General features: G+C 44.6%; 1 protein-coding gene across 3 annotated transcripts in view; it reads left to right on the top strand.

The window, feature by feature from the left end:
* Window positions 1–21,036, top strand: part of RBMS2 (RNA binding motif single stranded interacting protein 2) — a 229,197-nt gene that overhangs the window by 172,322 nt on the left and 35,839 nt on the right. For all 3 annotated transcript variants that reach the window (XM_069230691.1, XM_069230692.1, XM_069230690.1), the window contains exons 5-8: window positions 6,814–6,971; window positions 15,155–15,234; window positions 15,451–15,560; window positions 17,341–17,387. In XM_069230691.1, coding sequence (XP_069086792.1) covers window positions 6,814–6,971; window positions 15,155–15,234; window positions 15,451–15,560; window positions 17,341–17,387 — 395 coding nt within the window. The remainder of the gene's footprint in view (window positions 1–6,813; window positions 6,972–15,154; window positions 15,235–15,450; window positions 15,561–17,340; window positions 17,388–21,036) is intronic.

The raw sequence follows: 21,036 nt of genomic DNA, 5'->3' as shown, positions 1-21,036 counted from the left end.
TGTGAATCCGACAACACACCACTTCCAAGTCACTTTATTAGGAAAGGATTTAGAATTGCTGCTTTTGATAATTTTGATTTTGAAGACATCTCTTCTTTGTCTTGAACATCCAGCACACATGGTTCTGCCATGGTGCTTTTTCAAGGCTATACCAATGAAGTAGTTGCTGGAAGACAAGCTGTGTCAGCTGTAGGCATAAACAAACAAAGCTGCAAACTTATAACCCAACTGCCTTTCCAACGTGTGCAAAATCACTACAAGCTATCAACACAACTTAGTCTACCAGAACATTACGAAGTGGCTAAGGACATGGATCTTCTTCTACCTGATACTGCATTCTGCAAAGCTGATTTAGCTGAATTTATCATATCGCTGATTCTGTGCGAACTGAAGGATGAAAAAAAGCCAGGTCCTCCGTGGGCTGGAATTCATGCTCTGATCTCCCAGAATACCGTCCCACTGAAGAAGGTTGGGTTGTTACTGTTAATACCATGTCCAGTCAGAGACTAGGCAACAGTATGCACAGCTCTAAAAAGTTTCCAAAATGTGCATGCTGAGCTTGAAGACCAGCCTATCCTGCCAATATTCTGCGATCAAGGTGTTTTCCGTATTGTAGCTGACATTTTTATGAGCAATCCCCTAGAATTTGATGATCTTTATCCATTGATGGGCTTTTTCCACATGACAAGAGTTGTGTTGTGGTGTGGCGGAAGCTATCTCAGTGGATGTGGCATAGACAATGAACTTATTGAGGCTGAAATCTTTGGAAGCAAAACTGTCCAGCCAGTATTGAGCAGAACTCATTATGTTTGTTTGTTACAATGTATGCTCATCATATCTGTGGCTATAGAAACATTGCATTGGAATGGTTTCTGGAACAAGAATGACAAAATAGGTTTTGCATATCTTACTTACCTCAGAAGTGAACAAGGCACACAATGCACTTCATTCAAAAGACATAATGCAAAGCCAGGCAATGTTTAATACACTCTGTTCAAAATCAGAAAACCTGAAAACCAAGATCGTAGAGTTTGTAAAAGAATTCTAAGAAAAATCAGAACTTTGCAAACACTGGGAAATGTTTTACACGTGATAGCTCTTGTAAAAACCTTGGTACATGCTCATCAGGAAGGTGATTGGGAGCTACATGTGAAGACTGTGGAGTCACTGATTACTGTGTTTTGCGAATTTGATTGCATAAACTACCTGAGATATGGGTCCTGGTATTTGGAGAGAATGAAGAAGCTAGCGGTGGAAAAACCATACCAAAGACATTTTGTGGTGAAAGACAGAGAGAGAAGGTTCGATGCTGTGGCTTCAAATATGAAACTGGAATAGACAATCCAAAGATCACAGAAAAGCTCCAAGGGAATTGTTGGTCAGAAACATAAAAGTTAATATGTTGCTCAAGTGCAGCTTTTTTCCATGAAGTCCTTTCTATTTACAACGATTTCAGAGAGATGACAAATTCGAAATTAATGGACCATCCTGAAACTGTTCCTCACCACAAACCTTTGGGAAAGCGAGGAGAATATTTTAATAAAAATGTTGACAGCCTACTTCATTTCATGCAGCACCAAGGAAACCCCTTTGAAATGACTGAGCCTGTGCAACTACACAACTTCATGACCAGACAATATGTGGATGAAGATATAAAGACACCTCTACTAGATGTCTTGAAACATGGATTTAAACTATACGCAGAACTGAGGCAGGAGAGATTTGTATTGAAAAATCTGTTTGACATAATCACTAAAGCTAAACTTTCACGCTTTAAATGCCTTAGTAAGAGTTACATCCACCCAGCCACTACGAAACAGGTTACAAAGAAACAGCTTTCACAAGTACATAGAGAGATGGATGTAGCAAAAAGAGGGGTGAATTTATCAAGGACATTCTGTTGCATGATCTTCTTCCTATAAACACATATTTTGATGGAGATGCTTCAACCAAACCAATAAACCACAACTCGTACAAGAGTTAAAACACAAACTTTCACGTGAAGAATTTCAATTCGAAAAGGTGTCCTCATTGAAAACTGCTTTTGTTGTGTGATATATATCATGGTTGCAAATGGTCAAGATTTCAGCCACGTGAAACTTCGTAGAAGTCATTCAGACTGTTCTACAGATGGAGAGGTCATTCAGACTGTTCTACAGATATCAAAGTCAGTGTGCTCCTTGCAAGAACTGCACATTGTCTTTGACAGTTATCTTGAACTATCTGTCAAAGAATGTGAGAGAACCAGACAAATGACTACAAGTGGAACAATTGAGCTTTCCTGCATCAAAAATTCAACACCTATACCTGTGCTACTTGATAGATTCTAGTCATCAACATCGAAGAAGATGAACTTGGAGATGTTAACTCACCAAAACATTGCTGATGCATCAATGAACACTGAATTTCAGTTTATTGCAAGTGGAATGGTAGGCAATGAGTAGGTGGTGGCTGCAAAGATATATTCAAAAGGTACAGGCTATATTGTTCAAAAACATAACAGCAAATTGGAGGAAGCTGACCTTCGTGTTGTGCCACATGCTGAGTGGGCTGTTTGAAGTGGTTCCAGTCGAGTCATTGTAATGTCAAATGACACAGATGTTATTATTGTGCCACTTAAATTTGTTGCAATGTTCATAAGTCAAGGCTTGTCAGAGTTATGATATGTTATGGAAAATGTGAGAAAAGGCACTTAATCCCGCTTCATATTCTGTACAAGAGACTTGACCCAGAGATGGCCACTGTTCTTATGGGTGATGAAACTATGAGCAAAATTGGAACAAAGCTAAGAGCTTTAACTGCTGAACCGGTAAAGTTTTTGAAAGGATTTGCTGAGACAGAAGAAGAATATGTCTTAAAAGATATAGAAAAATACCTTATGCATGTGTGGAAAGCAAGTTCTGACTGTCACACATTTGACAATCTTCTGTACAGCGAATTCAAGAGATCAGTCCAGCTAAGTGACCTTCCACGGTCATCATATTCTGCACGTGGACACATTAGAAGAGCGTTCTACTTGATCTGAAAATGTGTAAATCTTTCGGATCATGCATATATAGAGAAAGATCAGTGTGAATTTGGTTGGGAAGATATTGATGGGGTGCTAAAACCTATGAAATTTCTAAAGCCTCAACTCACAGAACTTACACATACATGTACCTGCAAAACCTGTGTAACAAAAAGATGTCCGTGTCCATATGCTCTTCTCAGATGTTCAACATTCTGCAAGGGTACCACAAGCAAATGCTGAAACAAATAAATAAAGTGAACTACGAAAATGTCTGAAACAGGAGTGATAAATATTATTTTTTTCATATTGAGATCATAACCATTGTTTGGTGTATACATAAAAGGGTTAAAAACATTATTATTTGTTTGATTTCTGTATATGTCTCTTCTTCCTCTATTATAGCTGCCATTTTTGAAAATGGCAGAAGGGTTGCTCTGAGGGGTTATTTTCTGTCTATGTAAGACTACTTGACCTCAAAACCTGTTTTGACACCAAAATGAAGTATATAGGTCTTATGGTTCCTGAAATATTAGATCATCACTGCAACATATCTGCCAATTTTATAAATGTAATCTAGAAAAATTCGGGCCGTATCAGCTATTTCTACCCAAGCTAAATTATTTCACCAAAGATCCAAAAGCACAAATTCAAAATTAAAATCTCTAGACAACAATTTTTTATGGAGGTATATCAGGGGACGGGATTATACCCAGCCTGTAGACAGGAATGCATGCCCATAGCCTACATCTGATTGAGCGAGATGTTGCCATAATGTGGCATACAAAAATTGCAATAATTGTAGTTTCTGACATTCAGCCAAAATGGTGTCAGAATAACTGTTAAAGTAATTTTAGACCCAGGGTACGCCATCCTTCCTCATCAACACGGCTATTGGTTGCAATCTGGCGTCCTCTTCTGGACTCTTATGGTAAAACTGTGAGGCAGCCACCACCATTTGCCTTTATCAGGGCCACTGGAATCATGAGATTATGTGGCCATGGCGTTTTACGCCTAAATATGGATCAGCCACACTTGACATATAAGCCATCATCTACTAATAATCCTCAGATTTAAACAAAAAAAATGTTTCGAGCTCAAACAAAAGTTACTGAAAAAGCAGCAAGGCATGTTGCTGTACATTGGTAAGCCCTTTACAGATATACATTGGTCACTTTTAAATTGCGTATTGGGTGTTATTCTAGAACAAATTAGTTGAAATCATTGCTTGCACAGTGTTAATGCATGTACATATGTCAAAATAATGAAGTAATACTGTAAAATAATGTGCCACATAATGCATCATAATTTTCATTTTGTTGCCACATAATTTTCTCTACTCTGCCACATAATGTAGTCCTCCCCTATAGCATATTTCCATTGGCCATCGCCATAACGCAGCACCAAACAAGCTGCTCAGACATCACCGCGATCAGTGATGAAATTCTCCAGGGATCTGTCCTGACATCAACCGTGCTCAACATTTAAAGGGCCAGACTGGCAGTCGTCTTGGAAGCGTCCTATATCATTCATCACTTCTGTACCAACGACACTGCTACCAAAATGCAAATAGCTTGAAAGAGATCTAGGGATGGATGCAGGATACTAAGCTTTGTTTCAATAACCAAAACAAAAGTCTCTTCTCCTGATTCCTGTTGACCTAACACAATTCCCATTCTCCTGGTCTGACTCATCAGTACCCCACTAGAGCCAATTACTCATTCACTAACATTTTTGTGTGGATCTTCAAGCCCGTCGAGAGTCTTTGGTTGGCAAAATAGTATTGAAAACTTTATTTCATGCATCTGCATCATCTGCTCACTAGCCACAACTTTGAAGGAGAGTACTGCTTTACTGCCTGCTCAAAGCTTGTGAGCTACAGCAGAACATGTTACAAACCTAAAAATGTTACTTACCCTGTAATCATTTGTTTGTAGCTTGTAGAGTGGTAGATTCACACACCTGGATGCGAGTAATGATCCAAGATGCTTACTTGTCACATAGATAATCAAAATCCACCTTACACATTTCTTGTCCTGCTTCACTAGACTCACGTTACTCATCCACTGGGAAAACAGTCTGAGGTTGAGTCTTTCTCTTGGTGCATTGTGGCTAAGGGAGGAATCACAAAATATGTCAAGACTGAAGACTCCTTCAAAGAAAAACAACTTGCAGTAGTCTACACCCAACACAGGGTGGGATAAGTATGCAAAGCATGTGAATCTACAGCCCTACAATCTAGAAACGGATGGTTACAGGACAAGTAATATTTAATTGTGGAGCTTGGACCTATTTTTGAGATCTGCATGTGCATTATTCCGTCATCTAGTGGTTCGACTCAGAAAAGCATAATGATGATTGTTTTTTGGTCGTCGAGCATACGTAGAGTCTGTATGATGACTCAAGGTATGTTGGCTATTTGTTCATTATGACCCACGAAGTGTTTGCGATCTTTATATTCCGTTTACTCCTATGGGATTACAAGGAAGTACATTTCTCCATTCTTGGACCGGAATCAGTATCTTGCAAACCATAGTTTGTGGCTGGAGGGCAAATGTGTTCATGTAGTCCACTGATGCTCCTTGGACGGAAACAGAGCACAGCATGTATGCTTTCTTCTGCTGGTTCTGCATGGGGTGCAAACGATTACTTATTGGTGTTCTCTTCCACTAGCATAGGCTTGGGAAAGTCAAGTTGGATTCTCTGAATTAATTAAAATGTAGTTCTTCTACAGCATGTGTGCCAAGTGCATAAGTTGCAGACATTGACTTTTAGAAAACAATTCCACTAACGTCCAAGTCCCAAACAGTAGTGCCAAACGCTACTGCCCCCTAATGGCAATAGGTGTTGATCTTTGGCATACAAATAATGCCTTTTTTTTAATCTATGTGCAAATGTTTTTTTACTAAGCATTTTTTTCTGTGTTGTTCTTGTTTATTTTAATATATAAATGTTGGGTTTGTTTTTTGAAGACACTTGTTTTTGGTGCCTCGCTGCTTAACTATGTAAAGCTGTGCCTCTGATCCTGTGATCAAAAAAGCAACCACGTATCTCTCACCGCGGTGAGGCGTAGAATTAGGCGTTTGTGGAATGTGTTTTTCATCTTCCTGAGACACCTTGGAAGAGCAGCAGGTCGTTGCGCATTGGGTATAATATGCCACTCGTATTGCGTGGCAGTGGTGGGGTATAGAGTGTCTCATGTTTGAGATGGCTGGGAGTGTAAGGGTTTTGTTCATCATAGGCTGTTACTGTGACCTGTGTATTTTGTGAATTGGATTGGGTCACTGTTAGAGACCGTTGTCAGAGTGTGGGCTGTTGATGGTGAATTACTCGATGTTTAATCTTAAAGATGGTTTATGTGAGGCTGCTGCAGCTAGGTTAGTTATGAGGTTACATTGCTAGTCACAGTTGTTAGTGTGGTCGGTTGTCGGTGTATTGAATGAAGTTGTGGATGTAGATGTTTGTTAGTGTGGGGCTGTTGAAGATGGGTTATAGGGTGTTTACCACAGGAGGCGTGTGGTGCTAATGATGGTGTTACAAGTTGTCTCTGTAGAGATGGTTGTCAGAGTTGGTCTGTTGTTGATTGTTTATAGGGGTTCCTTGCTAGGGATGTCTGTTAGTGTAGGACTAATGTTAAGAGCTATTACTGTTAAACAAAGTTGTTAGTGTGGGCAGTTGCAATTTTGTAAAAGAGTATCATTGCTACAGATGCTGTTTAGTGTGCCTCAGTTGCTGGTTTACTTCTCTGGAGACTCTTAATGCACCTCCTGAACTCTTCACCTCTTTTTCCTTGACTGTTTCCATAGCAACAGGAGCAGGACCCGACCAACTTGTACATCTCAAACCTGCCGGTGACGATGGACGAACAGGAGCTAGAGGCGATGCTCAAGCCATTCGGACAGGTCATCTCCACGCGGATCCTGCGGGATGCTAGCGGGACCAGCCGTGGCGTGGGATTTGCAAGGTCAGGCTGATATGTCATCATGATTCATTTATGGGAAGAAACCGTTTGGTGTTAAATCAAGAGGAGGTCAGAATTGCTAAACCATTGTCAGGACTCATCAGATTATAGATCTTTTACAAGAGTTGTATGTGATGTTCTAAAAGGTAACAGTAGTATTGATACATAACAATCAGTAATTTCCAAGTGTAAGACTGTGACTCCCAAAAAGCTCCACAGCCGCCTTCCACCCATCACCATACATGCATTCCTCCTCCTCTACAAACAACCACCCAGAGATGTGAGGATGGTTTTTTGCAAACACCATCACTGCTGTACTCCTTTGGCCAGCTGTAACTCACATATGGTTCAGCCTGGCCAACATTCCTCTGACCATAGCGCATATCGACGTAATCAACATTTTATTTATACCACCAATTGGAGAGGAGACCCAGTCATTAAGTAGTACACACTCTAGGAGAGAGAGAAAATGGGTGCTTCAACTCGACAGGTACATGCAGTACAATCACAATGCCATCCTTCTCTACAAAAGACGTCTCACACACTATCCAGCCTCATTTGCAAGGCAAAACAGCCCACCAGTCGCGCAGAATAGTTTCATCACTCTGTGTACAGAAATAACTTTTTTAGATGATTTGTGAGCTAAGAAACAACATGAACCCATAAATCCCTGTCATCACAAGTCCTACACAACATATACAAACATAAATTTGAGACTGAAGGATACAAGACCACAGGTCACCACCTCACACAAAGTGCCACCCAACCAGAACCACTCCACTATGGACAGACGGTGTGGGAGACAGAGGCCCTTTTAGCCACTGTTCTTCATCCTGAGCGTGTTGAGTAGTAAGTGCAAACAGTAGATCTTGCAATGTGCAGGGTTTTGTTGGGAGTCTGTTGACAAATTGCTAAATTGCTTTAAAATAATGTAAACACAACTGGCAGATCCAGGATCTGACCCATGACTTCTTGCTATTGTTTGAGCCCCCTCTGTAATTTTCCGTATATTTTGACTTATTTTGAGCTTTGTGTTGCTTTCCACAGAGTCTCCGGACCCTCCCTCCTCACTAATCTATCATGCACTGTCCATTGCACTGACTGGTGCACAAGCCTGAGACTCTGCATCTTTACGCAACCCCTCCTCCCTGGGGTTCCATCCTCAAAATTAAGGTGAAGGGTGGAGAGGTTAGAGTGCCTTCACTGTTTGGGCATGGAGGATTCAAGAGCCAAAACCCTTAGCCTTTTGCTTCCTCACATCCTTTTTCCTTTACCTCTGATCTGCCCCTCCCTCCTTCCACAGGCTTTCTGAATCCCACACAGACCAGCAGGTTGTTCCTGGGACGACCTAACAGACCATCTATAAGGGAGTCTGTGGTTTCCCTTGAGTTGGCTCTTCACTGTCTGTAGGGAAATCCATAGATCCACATATTTGGTGATGCCTTTGGATTTCTCTGGGTTGCGCTTCCCCCACTTTTGGGTGGGCATCTTCTTTGAACTGTGATGCTAATCTGGTCTCTTGGGAGGCCCCACTACCCGGACTATGAAGGAATAGTACATTGACCATGCTACTACTGTTCGATTAAGCACTTAGGCCCATATTTATACTTTTTTAGAACCGCATTTGCGTAATTTCTTGACGCAAAAGCGGCGCAAACTTACAAAATACAATTGTGACGCAAATGTGGCGCTAAAAAAGTATTAATATGGACCTTAATGTAAATGCAGCCTGAAGCGTGTCATAACCATGGAGTGTCAAGTTCACCACAGCATAACCCCATCAGGACTTAAGGTACCTCACCTCATACTACAACCACATACCTTTCTAACCAACCATACAGGCCTGCCTATAATCTCTGCGGACAATGAGAACTGTACAGTGCCACAGTATTGATAGTTTGTGCTCTGCTCAGTTGCTGCATAACATGATATATACCTCATCTAAAATTGGTTTTAGTTCTCCCTTTATTCTCACCCAGTTACAACTAATCATCACCTGTAGGAATGTTGATTTCTCCACCAATCCGAGCCTACCTTCACTGTTTTACAAGCACATGACATTAACGTGTGCTGCAAGAATATGTCCGTCTCTTTAACACCCCACAAAAATGTAGATTTGCACATATAAAGTTCAAACAGCTTGGGCCAATAAAACACAGCTACCTTACCAATGTAAGATTTATACCTTTCTAAGCTCTAAAAAGCACAGAGTATAACAAAAATGTAGGAGATTGTTGGATCTCACAAATCACTAGAGAAGTCCATTCTCTGGGATGACCTCAAGAAAACCACAGATGCTGACAGTGCGCAGTACTTGCTTTTTGAATCTTCATGCATCCAGTGATACCATTGAATACGTAATACTAACTGGCTGCCTATTCAACATGGGAGTCCAAAAGAGCACTGAGGACTAGATATGCTCATCCTTCTGACAGACGGCAAATAGTCTACTGACGTCTTCTTCTCTGCAAAAAGCTCCTACTCATATGCAGAATCCTACCAGACTTCTTGCTGACCATCCACTTGTTTAATGCACCGCTCAGCCCTCTGCCATCGGTCATCTACTCTTTTGGACTCTTCTGCAACAACTATACAGACGATCTAAGAATCATACAAAATCAGGTATTCTCATTTTACGGACACCAACCTCACCACAGATGCTCAGTCTTAGTTGACCACTGTATACTCCACAACTAATTCAAGCAAAACCAACAAAAAATGGAAATAATATTGTGTGTAAACTTATCTCTGATTACATTATCCCATAAACCTACCCATCCCAAGAAAGTAAAGAATTAGGGCATTAACATGACCCTGACCTATCCCAAATATCAAATATCTTCATACTTCAAATCAACTTGGTGACAAAAGTATTCTTCTTCTGCTTGATAACAATAACAAATCATGTTCATTCCGATTATTCTAGTCTTTGCAAGAATAGTCACCATATACTCACAACTACGCTACACCAACATACTCTACCCAAGCGTTCCAGAATATCAACTACACAGACCCTTGTATACGCATAATACATATAGCATCAAAACTCATCCTAAGAATATAAGAAACGCCTACCCAACTCTTCACGCTTGCTCCACGGCCCAGGCTCGCCCACCTTCAAAGCACTCTGCATAGCTCAACCATGCATCTGTGCAAAGATGGCCTCCGTGCTACACAGCTGCAGCTGCTATATTACTGCAGTACACTCTATTGTAATAGGAGAACCATTGGGATCACAGAAGGGTAGCTGGCAACATACTAGTAGGCAGACGAGCAGTCACTTTCATCCACCTTCAAGTATAGTACCTGTCTCAGGAACATTGCTTCTACCTTTCTAACACAGTCCATGCATTGGCACTGCACATCTGCACGACAGTCGCTATGCTGAAGCCCTACCAACATCATTGCGCATCTTTCCAACCAGGGCTGGACTGGCCATTTTGCCTGTTTGGCATTTCCTCAGTAAGCTGCAGGCTAGGGGCCCGCTTCAGAGCAGGATGGGCTGCCATGACTCAACTATGCCACCATTCTGCTCCCAACCCCTACAGTGTGCTGCTGATTTGAACATTTTTGCCAGGGATGATTTTTGTGTTCAGTTAGGGTCTGTTTCCAACATGTCAGACAATACATACCACCACACACACACTTACACCAGGCAGTGTTCTGCCTTTGTGCTTATGCCTCAGTGTCCCAATTCTGGTGTTTAGTTGTCCAAGGATCTGTGTCTTCATTTTTACATGTTCTGGTCTCCCTTTCTAAACATTAGTGGCTTCCGATCTAGTGTTATGTCCGTATCCTACTGTCCCAGCGTTCTCCTCTACCCCAAAGTCTACATCAGTGTTGCTTCCCCCATTGTCTCCGTCTCCACATTTCACTGTCCACGTTTTGTGTTAGTGAGTCCCTGTTCCACTCTGTGTCCATATTATCTTTACCATGTGTTACTGTCGCCTGTATCTACCTGTTCCAGTGTCCATGTCCTCTCCCTATGTCTCTTTGTCCCAGGCCCCCGTCCATGTGTCCCTCTCCCAGCGATGCCTCGCATGCTCTCACTTCCCTCTGATGAAAGAAGCTGGCAAGTGCAGAGTGACATCTCACCGTGCAGCCATCACTGTTCATTACCACACATTTGCATCCTTACATAGGCCTTGTCACCTACCCTTACAACCCCGACATTTACGTTGTCATCATTTAAACTGCCATAAGATGCCGGGGTTAGGGTATATGTTAGATGGACTGACAGTGTGGTGGTATGGCAGTAAAATCCATGTATGCAGTGGTATGACGATATGCATGCACTCGTTTTAGTGGTAAGAATGTAGGCGTTGTAGATGAAGTGACATGGATGCGTATGAGCGCTGGCGCTTCCTGAGGCTGGGAGGCTGTACCCTCACCCAGCTCCTGGCAGAGGTGGCAGTGTGAGTCAACCGCCCCCCCTCCCCCCACCTCTCCTGCCTGGCAGACTCCAGAGGGTTGTGTTCCAGGAACGGGAGGTGCTAATCAACTAGGGGAACCCCCCGGGACTGAGATCAGGCAAACAGCTGCTAAAAGTGCAGCCAAGAGGAGCCGAGCCAGGAGAGGGAATATCAGAGAGAGGAGAGAGAGGGGACAGAGGCATTGAGGGAAGAGAAGAGCAGAAGGTGGAGAGGCAGTAAGAAATATAGTGAGAGGGAGTAGTAGAGGGAAAGGCTAGAGAGAGAGAGGTAAGAAAGATATGGCGAGAGCAGGGCTGGAGGGGGAGAGGGCTAAGCAGAGGGGTAACATTGGGACATTGGACATGGAGGAGGAGAGGCGTGGTGCACAGGTGGCCAAGGGGAAGGTGAGACAAGGTAACGATGAGGAAAGAGAGGGGGAAGGTATCGGAGGGAAGGGAGACGAACAGGGAGAGAGATGGGAAGGAAATGGGCCTGGGGAGGGAGATAAAGAGGAAGAAAGCGGGGAGAGCGATGGAAAGTTAAAGGAGAGGGAGACAGGAACTGAGAGATGGGGCGCAAGCCTGAGAGAGTGAAATATAGAGATGAGGAAAGGAAGAGGAGATATAGGGGGAGAGAGTGACACAAAGGAAAGAATCTAGCAGAAAGTCACCGCCATGAAAGTGATGGGGCAAAAGGGCTAGAATGTGGAAAAAGGGAAAGGTCAGAGGGTCAAGGGATAAAGAGGGGCGCAGCCAGGTTCAAAGACAAGAGATGTAAGAGGAGAGGAAGTAGAACACTGCATGATGTGTAGGGAAAGGACTGCAGAGAGAGCGACAAATCAGGTGGGGAGAGAGAATGAGAGAGAGGAAGAGAAGAGATAAAGGGGAGAAATGAGGAGACAACAAGAAAATGGCGATTAAAAGAAAGGGGAGGACCATTAGCGTAATAAAAAATGTTGGCCCTCTGTAAAAAGTGTTAAGGGGCCCCTGAGTCTCCAATATATTGCAAATGTTGATAGTCTTTGGGCCGAATGGGCCCCCTGAAGGGTTTGTCCCCTTCCCCCAACCTGCACCGCAGGAGCCCGTGTTACGCCTCATCGAAGTAAGAGACTAGGAGAATACAGAGAAAAGGAAAGTGCCAAACAGGCATGGCTAAAGAACAAGACAGCAAAAACAATTACAAGGTGTCCTTAAACGCCAACGCCGCCATTCAGGAGGGCGACTACCAATTTTTTGAGTCACTGAAAACCGATACCTAAAAGTCCCCGCACTTTAATGTGAGTCAATAGGGAAAAAACATTCCCCCAACTTTTTTTTTTTTTATCTCCATCTTCCTTGCTTTCCAAACATTGGCATGTATGAATGTTACATCAAGCTTGACACTAAATTAAATGTCATGCATGTTTGCGGTATGGTCGTTGTGTAGAGTATATTCTACACCATACATATCTTCACCGAAAAAAAACAATGGTTTAAAGTAATGCAATAGTTAGGTGAATACGTCAGTGACAAAATTAACGTCTTGAACTTGACCACAGAAAGTCACCTGTTATACTTAGCAGAGCTAACTATAACTTACACCCCCCCACCATGCACTGCTTATGACCTTACATATTCATCACTCATGACATGTTCTGTGACATCATTTATGAGATCATCCAATGACTGTGTTAGTTTGTTTTATAGTTTGGATAGTGGTGGGTAACTACCATATTAACTTTCTACCTAATTTTGTACAGCCTGTGTCCAGCTAATGGGTGTAAATGTTTACAAAACGTATATGCTCCTAATGCATCATATGCATGTAAAGGTATTGAACACGTAATAAATGTTTGTATTGAAGAGTAACTCTGTGTGTAGGTGACAGCATGCTCCACACAATTTTTTGATATTGCAGAAAAAGTTTCCAACTGGGCAAAGATTCTACGATCTGCATACTAAGTATTGTTAGCAGCCTTGAGTTATTAGACAGAATTGTGTCAGCATGACAATTTCTGCTTAACATAGAAGACTGTGTGCACCAGGTACTAACCAATGTACGTGTACTTGCTTTGCTTTAAAAGATGGGCTATCTGTAAAGATTTCCCCAAAGTGTGAAGGCTGCAGGTATTAGGATCTTTAGCTTCTTGAGACCTTGGTTATTTTAAATGAAAAGTCTCCCCTTGGGGACATGTTTTGTACAAAGTTGACGCTGTTCTTAGTAGATACTTTTTAATACTCTGTGGTGTATTTCTCATGAGAGTGTCAGTGTCTGCAAATAGTGTGGTACAGTGTAACCCATCTCCAAAGCATAAACTCTGTTTACAATACCCGCTGTTCTACTGATAGCCACTTTATTTCTCACTGTAGGTTCGGAGACTGTGAAGGGTTTGATACAGGTAAAGACTGTCTGTAGTAGGACATTAGTATGTATCCAGGCTTGAGTAACTAGAGGAACTTGGTTTCATCTATTTTGGGTAAAACATCCACCTGGTGATTGAATACGGAGCTACCCTCCAAAGAAATCTGGGGTGTAGCCCTAATCGGATCCACCTGTGGCCCTGCACCAAATATCACAAATGCCCCTCCAGAAGACACCCGTGTTAGATTAATTTGTCTGCCACTCTGTTGGGCCATGAAAGTGGAGCAATTCGGCGTCCTTTATGAAACTCTCACGAGCCAACACAGCGGAGGATTCATGGATGTTAAAACGACAGATTGATTTTTTTTTACTCAAATCAGGCTTTTGATGGGAAACAGTCTCCTTTCGGCCCTGCCAAGTTTATTCGCGAAGGTTTTCCTGGAGCGTGGAGGAGAGCCGAGATAGCAGTGGTCTTCCTGGAGATCGCCATTACAAAAAGTGTGCCGCCAGTGAGTCCTTCTGCGTAAAACGGTTCATTGCCGAAAGGAGACGCCTTTTGTCATTTGCAGTCAAACCCTTAGAGAGCTCTTCAGCAAAGATGGCGCTGCTGATTCAAACCGGAAGCTCCACGACAGCAAACCAAGGAAACCCCCGGGCAATGCAGAATTGGTTTTTACTGCTTACACCATATTCCAGAAGAGGAAAAACACCTACAGACGATGCCAGCCACAGCTTTGCCGGCTGTCACAAGTGGGAGGTACAGCTGCAGCTAGTATACCACAGAATTATGAAATAAGGAGCAAAGAGAATATTCCGGTTTGCTATAAGCGAAAAGGTTAAGTCGGTGCCCCCAAAAGAGACCCCTATGGAATGCTGTTTTGCTAGATTCCAAGGATTTCCCCTTTACCATCGTGCCAGAGGTGTGTGTGTGTGTGTGTGTGTGTGTGTGTGTGTGTAAGGAATACAGTTGTTGGAAAGACAATGATCACCCATGCAACCACACATACACACAGTCATGGTATTGGCAACCGATGGGGACATTGCTGTGTCTACTTATAAATATGTGTTTGTCAAAGGCTGCTCGCCAGAATCAATCACTGGCACGGTGCTAGCGCTCTGAACCTAGCAGCATGATTCCTAGGCTTGAGAATCGAAACCTTTGAACTTAAGCTGTCCAGATGGACATCTTGTTAAGGACGTTCAGCCAAATCCCACCACAACATCATATAGTGCTTTTAAAATCTGTTTACACGTGCTCTTATTCCCCACTGTTTTTAGGCTGCTTCTTGTTATGTTCATTTGAATGGATTTTATCCGAAACGCGCTCAAGGGGGTCCCCCTCCGGCCCGCCGTACTGGGGGTCTAATGCTGGTTGTCTTGGTGAAGGGGTGCACTGTGTTGAGTGATGCTGTTTTCTGAACTCTTCTTTTGTAGAATGGAATCGACAGAGAAATGTGAAGCTATAATTGCGCACTTTAATGGAAAATATATCAAGACCCTTCCAGGCGTTCCAGGTAAGCACCGGTCTGTACTAGTCCTTCCTACACCCAGAGAACTCTACACTCCTCCTCCGTTCCTCCTGCAGCGACTCCCTCCCCCCCCCCCCGCTTGCGTTTTACTCCTCTATTCCTGTCCCATTGCCATCCTCGTCACCCCTTTTCCGTCGGTTGCTGCTCCTACCACAGCTGTTCGCGCGCCACTAGTAACACCTTCCGTTTGACCTCTTGCAGCGCCCCCGGATCCCTTGCTGTGCAAGTTTGCTGACGGGGGCCAGAAAAAACGGCAAAACCAGGGCAAATACCTCCAGAACGGGCGAGCGTGGTCACGGGACAGCGAGACAGTAAGTCCATGTGGGGTCTGGTTACGGTGCAGAGATGGGGAGACAGGTGAAGAGGTGGGAGAGGTGGGGAAGTGGGAGGCGGAGAAGTGTTGAGGGGGAAGAAGAATACAGATGTTGGGTGGATGAGGGAGACATATTGGAGTGGGAGACAAGAGGAAGTGAAAGAAGGACACACATTAAAGTGACAGAAGGTGGGTTCCTTGGTACTGGATCGATCTGTAGAGGGACAATGAAAACATGTGAAAGTGGGGGAGTAGAGATCGTTAGGTGGATAAAGCGCTAAGCATGAGAAGGTAAAGGAAACATGTCAAGATGGGAGAAATGATCTTCAACTGCATCTAAACTGTTCGAGTTTTAAACCACTTTTGACATGTCTTGGTTGACACTAAGAGTCGGTCGCGGAGCCAGGGTGATAACAAGATGTGGTGACTCGTCCCAGGTCCCACAGGGTGTCCTAGTGCAGCGGCATGACGTGCATGCATTAGATCACACAGGAGCAGCGCTGCAGTGCAAGGATCAGTCAGAGCGGGGGGAGGGGCACCTCTTCTATGCCTTATTCACTGACTCAGCGGTAGGTTAGCTGTTTTTCTCTTGGCTCTCCTAAACCAAGGTCCCTTGTCCACAGATACAAAGTGCCTGAAAGTCAGAGCTTACTTCGTTGGTTCCAGTTCTACTGAACACAAACCTCCCTACATTCCTTGAACTCACTATCTCCTTCTGGAAAAATTGGTCTGTTTATTAGGCACATGAATTTAATACAGAAGCCCTTGACCACAAATACACACTGATGAGCCAACAAGACTGTACACCGCTCATACTGTACACCACACATTCTGTAACCCACAGCATGGGTCAAAATGCAATGTTTTATATTAAAATAACCGCAGTAAATCTAAGCAGAAGCCTTGATTGAAGACTGATTAATTGAAAAATATTTCTAGAGCGCACTGATGCCTGACAAGGCGCAGTGGCCCCTTGCTGCGAGCCACATAAATGTAAGATGGACATGCTCTAATGCTCCATGGCAAGTCCATGACATGTAATTCGATTGCCACTACTGTACGCGAGTCACAAAACTTTATTCCCAGGAGATATCTACAAAGTTCAAAGCTAAGTGTCCTCAGTGTGAAAGCCATTGAGAGAAAAGTTTGACTTCCTGGCATTATATGGTGACTCTCCGCTCATCTCTCCAGTACAGGGGCCCTCACCCAGGGATGTAGATGGGAGAACAAGGTTATATATAGTTAGTATTTGTTCGCTGATTGATGGAAGAAGTTGGCATCCATCTTAAAGAAGAGATTCCATAAGAAGTAGCAAAATCTGTCAATCTCTTTTCTAATGCAATATACAATTCATATAAAAACTCCAAAACCTTGAAACTGCACAGAACACACACACCCATTCCTAGACAAACATGCAAGCAGGTAAAGCGCGATTTTCACTATCACTTAAACACACCCCTGTCTTTGCCCGCTTGCCTGACAAAGACCTATGAAGATATACATGTAAGGGGACATTATAAAAAAACCTCCTTAAAGAATTAAATGGAGACCTCACGGGACTTAGCAAATTCAAACTCAAGCACACTTTAGGACTCGGGTGCCCTCCTTCATAAGTATCTTTGGCATTTGACAGTCACGCACAGTGGGTCAGTGTGAAGTCAAAAAAGAAGTGTTGTTTCTTAGTAGTTGTAGTACACCTTCAACAACACAGCTCCTCTGGTCCCCTTGCCAGCCTTTTGTACAGCACCTCTAATCTCCTCTGTCTCTGTTCCTTCCAGGGTGGCATGACCTTGACGTATGACCCCACGACGGCCTTGCAAAATGGGTGAGTGCCAAATCTCCCACTGTTTGCTGCATGTGCTCATTTGTATGTTCCATTGGTGCTTCTGATCATACTTTTTGTGGGATTTGTCTGTAGAAATCTGTTTTTCTGCTGCCCAGTAGCAGAAAGAATGGTGTCTTGAGTTGCAGGAAACAAACCCAGCAGTAGTTAGAATGTAAATGTTTATGAAACAGTGAGAGTCATTCTGTATTCCAGTTAGATCATCAGGTCAGAGTTATATTCTAAAGTTTTATTATTAAGACTGTTGAGTGCAGTGGGTGGCCCTGTGTGTTCAACTGAGAATCTATTGTCAAGTAAGTGGTATTTTTAGGCCAAGTTATTCATAGTTCGATCTTATCTGATAGAGACTTCTAGTTGCAGATTCCTTACCTTTGAATTTCCACCCGGCATCAGTTTGAGCCAGAAACTTTTCTGAGCAGTACCCCTGCGTGCCGTTAGGTGGCATCAATCTGCTCCACATCTGTCGTCTGCGTCGGATATGATGTCGCCGGTCCTATAGAGGTGCCGTCCCGGGAGGCTGACACCAGTTCTTTTCTTTCTGCGCCCAGCTAGAGCCGACCTGAAGGAGCGACCCCTCAGTCACTTTTTGACAGACCTTTTTTGACTTTTTGTCGAAGATGTTTTACGTTTTCTACTTGTAGTGCATGGAGGAATGTCGGGTTTAAGCCTTGCGGGTCGTGTTATTGGGTGATGTCTGTGACAAATCCTCACCTTGTGTGTGTTTGGTGCCGGAAGCGCGACCATGGCCCACAGTTATGCTCCAAGTGTCAGGCCATGCATCCAAAGACTTTGAGGGAGTGGTTCCTGAACTGATGGCGGCCTGACGCTCGACTCCACGCAAGTCGAGGTCCCGCTTGAGAGGAAGGTCCCGGGAGCAGTCCCGGAGTTCTCCTTCAATGTCGTCCCACTCCAAGTCCTCAGGATGATCAAGTAAGTCGAGGCACAAGAGAAAGAGCAAGAAATTGAAGCGTTCTTTAACTTCACCTCGTCCGGCTGCCAACGAGATGAGGGAGTATTGGCACTCTAGGCCTCATTCTGAGGAGCCTGCATCTGGGCCAACTCGTGCCTCCCCAAGTCTCCGGGAGGCAGAGTGACCCCTCCCAACTTCATGAGTTCTACGAGGCCATGCGCCTCATTTTTAGGCAGCCCAACTCTGCTGGAGTGCTTTCTGTCAGCAAAGTTGGAAGGTATGCCTTCGGGTTCTGCGTCATCGGATTTGGCCTCAGCGCAGAGGGGCACCCATGAATCCGGTCCTGGATCTGGACGGGCATCAGTCGTATGACCCCAACCTTCCCCAACACCGGGCCTGACGCTGCCCTCACCCACGGGTGGCGCCATCCCCATTCTCATTGCCGACTCTGACACAGAGCTGGATGGTCATCATACAACTCCAACCCCAGCAGCAGCCTCCTATGTTGGATCCTGAGCCCCTTTCTTATGGTCTAGGTTATGGTGAGGAATGGGAGAGGTCGTTGGACCATTTAGAAAACCAGCTCCAAGACCCTATGGTCTGGTGTATAGACTTGGGTGAAGACAGCACGCTGGATACTTCTCCAGATACTGGCATGCTGTCTCCTCCTTCCTTGGCTATGGAGGAGGAAGCTTCTTACTCAGTTGTGGTGAAAAGAGCAGCTGAGGTCTTGGACCTTGAGTTGCCTTTGGTTGCAGTCAGGACTAACTTCCTGACAGAGGTGCTTCAGCCTGGGGTTTCCTTCTCTGAATCCATGCTCCCCTCTAAAGAAGCCCTCATAGATGTCCTGCTGGGTACCTGGTCCAAACCCAGCACAGGGGTTCCTGTGAACAGGACAATTGCCTGCCACCATCGCCCCTCTCCAGGGCACCCAAGCTTTCTGACACAATACCCCACCGCTGAGAACTTGGTCATCCAAGCCTCCACTTCCCAGGGTGCATTCCCTTCCGCACTCTTGGATAGGGAATCCAAATGGTTGGACACACTTGGAAAGAAGATTTTTTTCTTCCTCCAGCCTAGCATTGTGGTCCGTGAAATATGTCTTTTGGGCTGTTATTTCCACACGCTGTGGAATACAGTTGTGCAAGTCCTGCCACAGGTCCCAGAGGAGGTCTTGGCTGTATTCTCTAAGGCAGTTGCCGATAGGAGAGATGGAGCAAAGTTCACTCTCTGTTGTGGACTGGACACAACCAACTCACTGGGCAGATCGGTTTCGTCAACAGTGACCCTGAGATGCCATACCTGTTTGAGGACATCTGACTTTTTGGTGGATGTCCAAGCTACTTTGATGGACATGCCCTTTGATGGCACCCGTCTCTTCAGAGATAAGGCAGACTCGATGCTCAAGCACTTCAAGGATTCTCATGCTACGGCCAGGTCCTTGGGCCTCGCGGTGGCCCCTCGTCCCTCCCAGTCTGCCTTTCGCCCCTTTTGTGGCTACTGAAGGGACCTCCAACCACGTCTCTGCATGGCTGAGGTTGTGGAATCCACCAACCTTGTGGATCTGGGAGCCAGCAGTCTGGCCATTCCACCGCCCCCAGCCCCTCTGCAGCAGCCTCTAAGACTTCCTAGTCTGACTCCCCACCCGTTGGCAGTTGGAGACAGGATTCGGCATCACCTGCTTTGCTGGCAATCCATCACGTCAGACAGGTGGGTTTTGCAGGTAGTCCAAATGGGTTACTCCCCTTCAAGAGTACCCCTCCATCTATGCCACCATCATACAATGGGATAACGGACGATCACCTATTCCTCCTCCTCGAGGAAGTTATGGTTTTCTTGGCCAAGGAGCCACAAGAGGATTCCAGTGCCAGAAGTAGGTCATGGGTGCTATTCCAGGTACTTTCTGGTGACCAGAAAGGAAAAGGGCCTCTGCCCTAACTGAGTCCTTTGATCCCTCAATCTCTTTTTCAAAAAGGAGAAGTTCAAAATGCCCAGTCTGGCTCAGGTTTTTTCTGCCCTTGGCCCCGTAAATTGGATGGTAGCATTGGACTTGCAGGATGCTCACTTTCATATTCCCATCCTGCCTACCCACAGACATTACTTGGGGTTCACTGTAGACCACAAGTACTTTCATTTCACCTTACTCCCCTCTGGCCTTACAAGCAATCCGAAGGTGTTCACCAAGGTGATGGCGGTGGTCACAGCTCCTCTAGGCAGGTCAGGGGTTTCAGTCTTTCCCTATCTCTATGACTGGCTGTTGAAGGCAGGCTCGCCCAGGGCTGTTGACTCCCACCTTCAGACTATGGCGGACCCCCTGCATTCACTATAATGTGCCAACATCACACCTGACTCCCTCTCAGATGTTCTCTTTAATCTGAGCAATTCTGGGCACAGTGCTTATCCTCCAGCGTGGCAAGCCCAGGATATTCATGCTACAATGCCGATGTTTAAGCCTTTATCCTGGATTTCAGTGAGAGTGACTCTGAGACTGATGGGCTGCATGGCCTCCTACATCCTGCTAGTGACATGTATCAGATGGCATATGCAGGCTCTGCAATGGAACCTGAAGTTCCAGTGGGTGTAGCATCAGGGGAATCTCTCCGACAAGGTCCAGATCTCGGAGGGAACTGCACAGTATCTGCAATGGTGATTAACAAACCCCCACTGGGTCAGAAGCAGATCTCTTTCCCTTCACCAACTAGATCTGACAGTAGTGACAGA

This window comes from Pleurodeles waltl, chromosome 4_2 (assembly GCF_031143425.1).
Source record: "Pleurodeles waltl isolate 20211129_DDA chromosome 4_2, aPleWal1.hap1.20221129, whole genome shotgun sequence".
In the NCBI taxonomy this organism is placed as follows: domain Eukaryota; kingdom Metazoa; phylum Chordata; class Amphibia; order Caudata; family Salamandridae; genus Pleurodeles; species Pleurodeles waltl.
The sequence above is the reverse complement of the archived record's forward strand: the minus strand, read 5'-3'. Positions and strand labels throughout refer to the sequence as shown.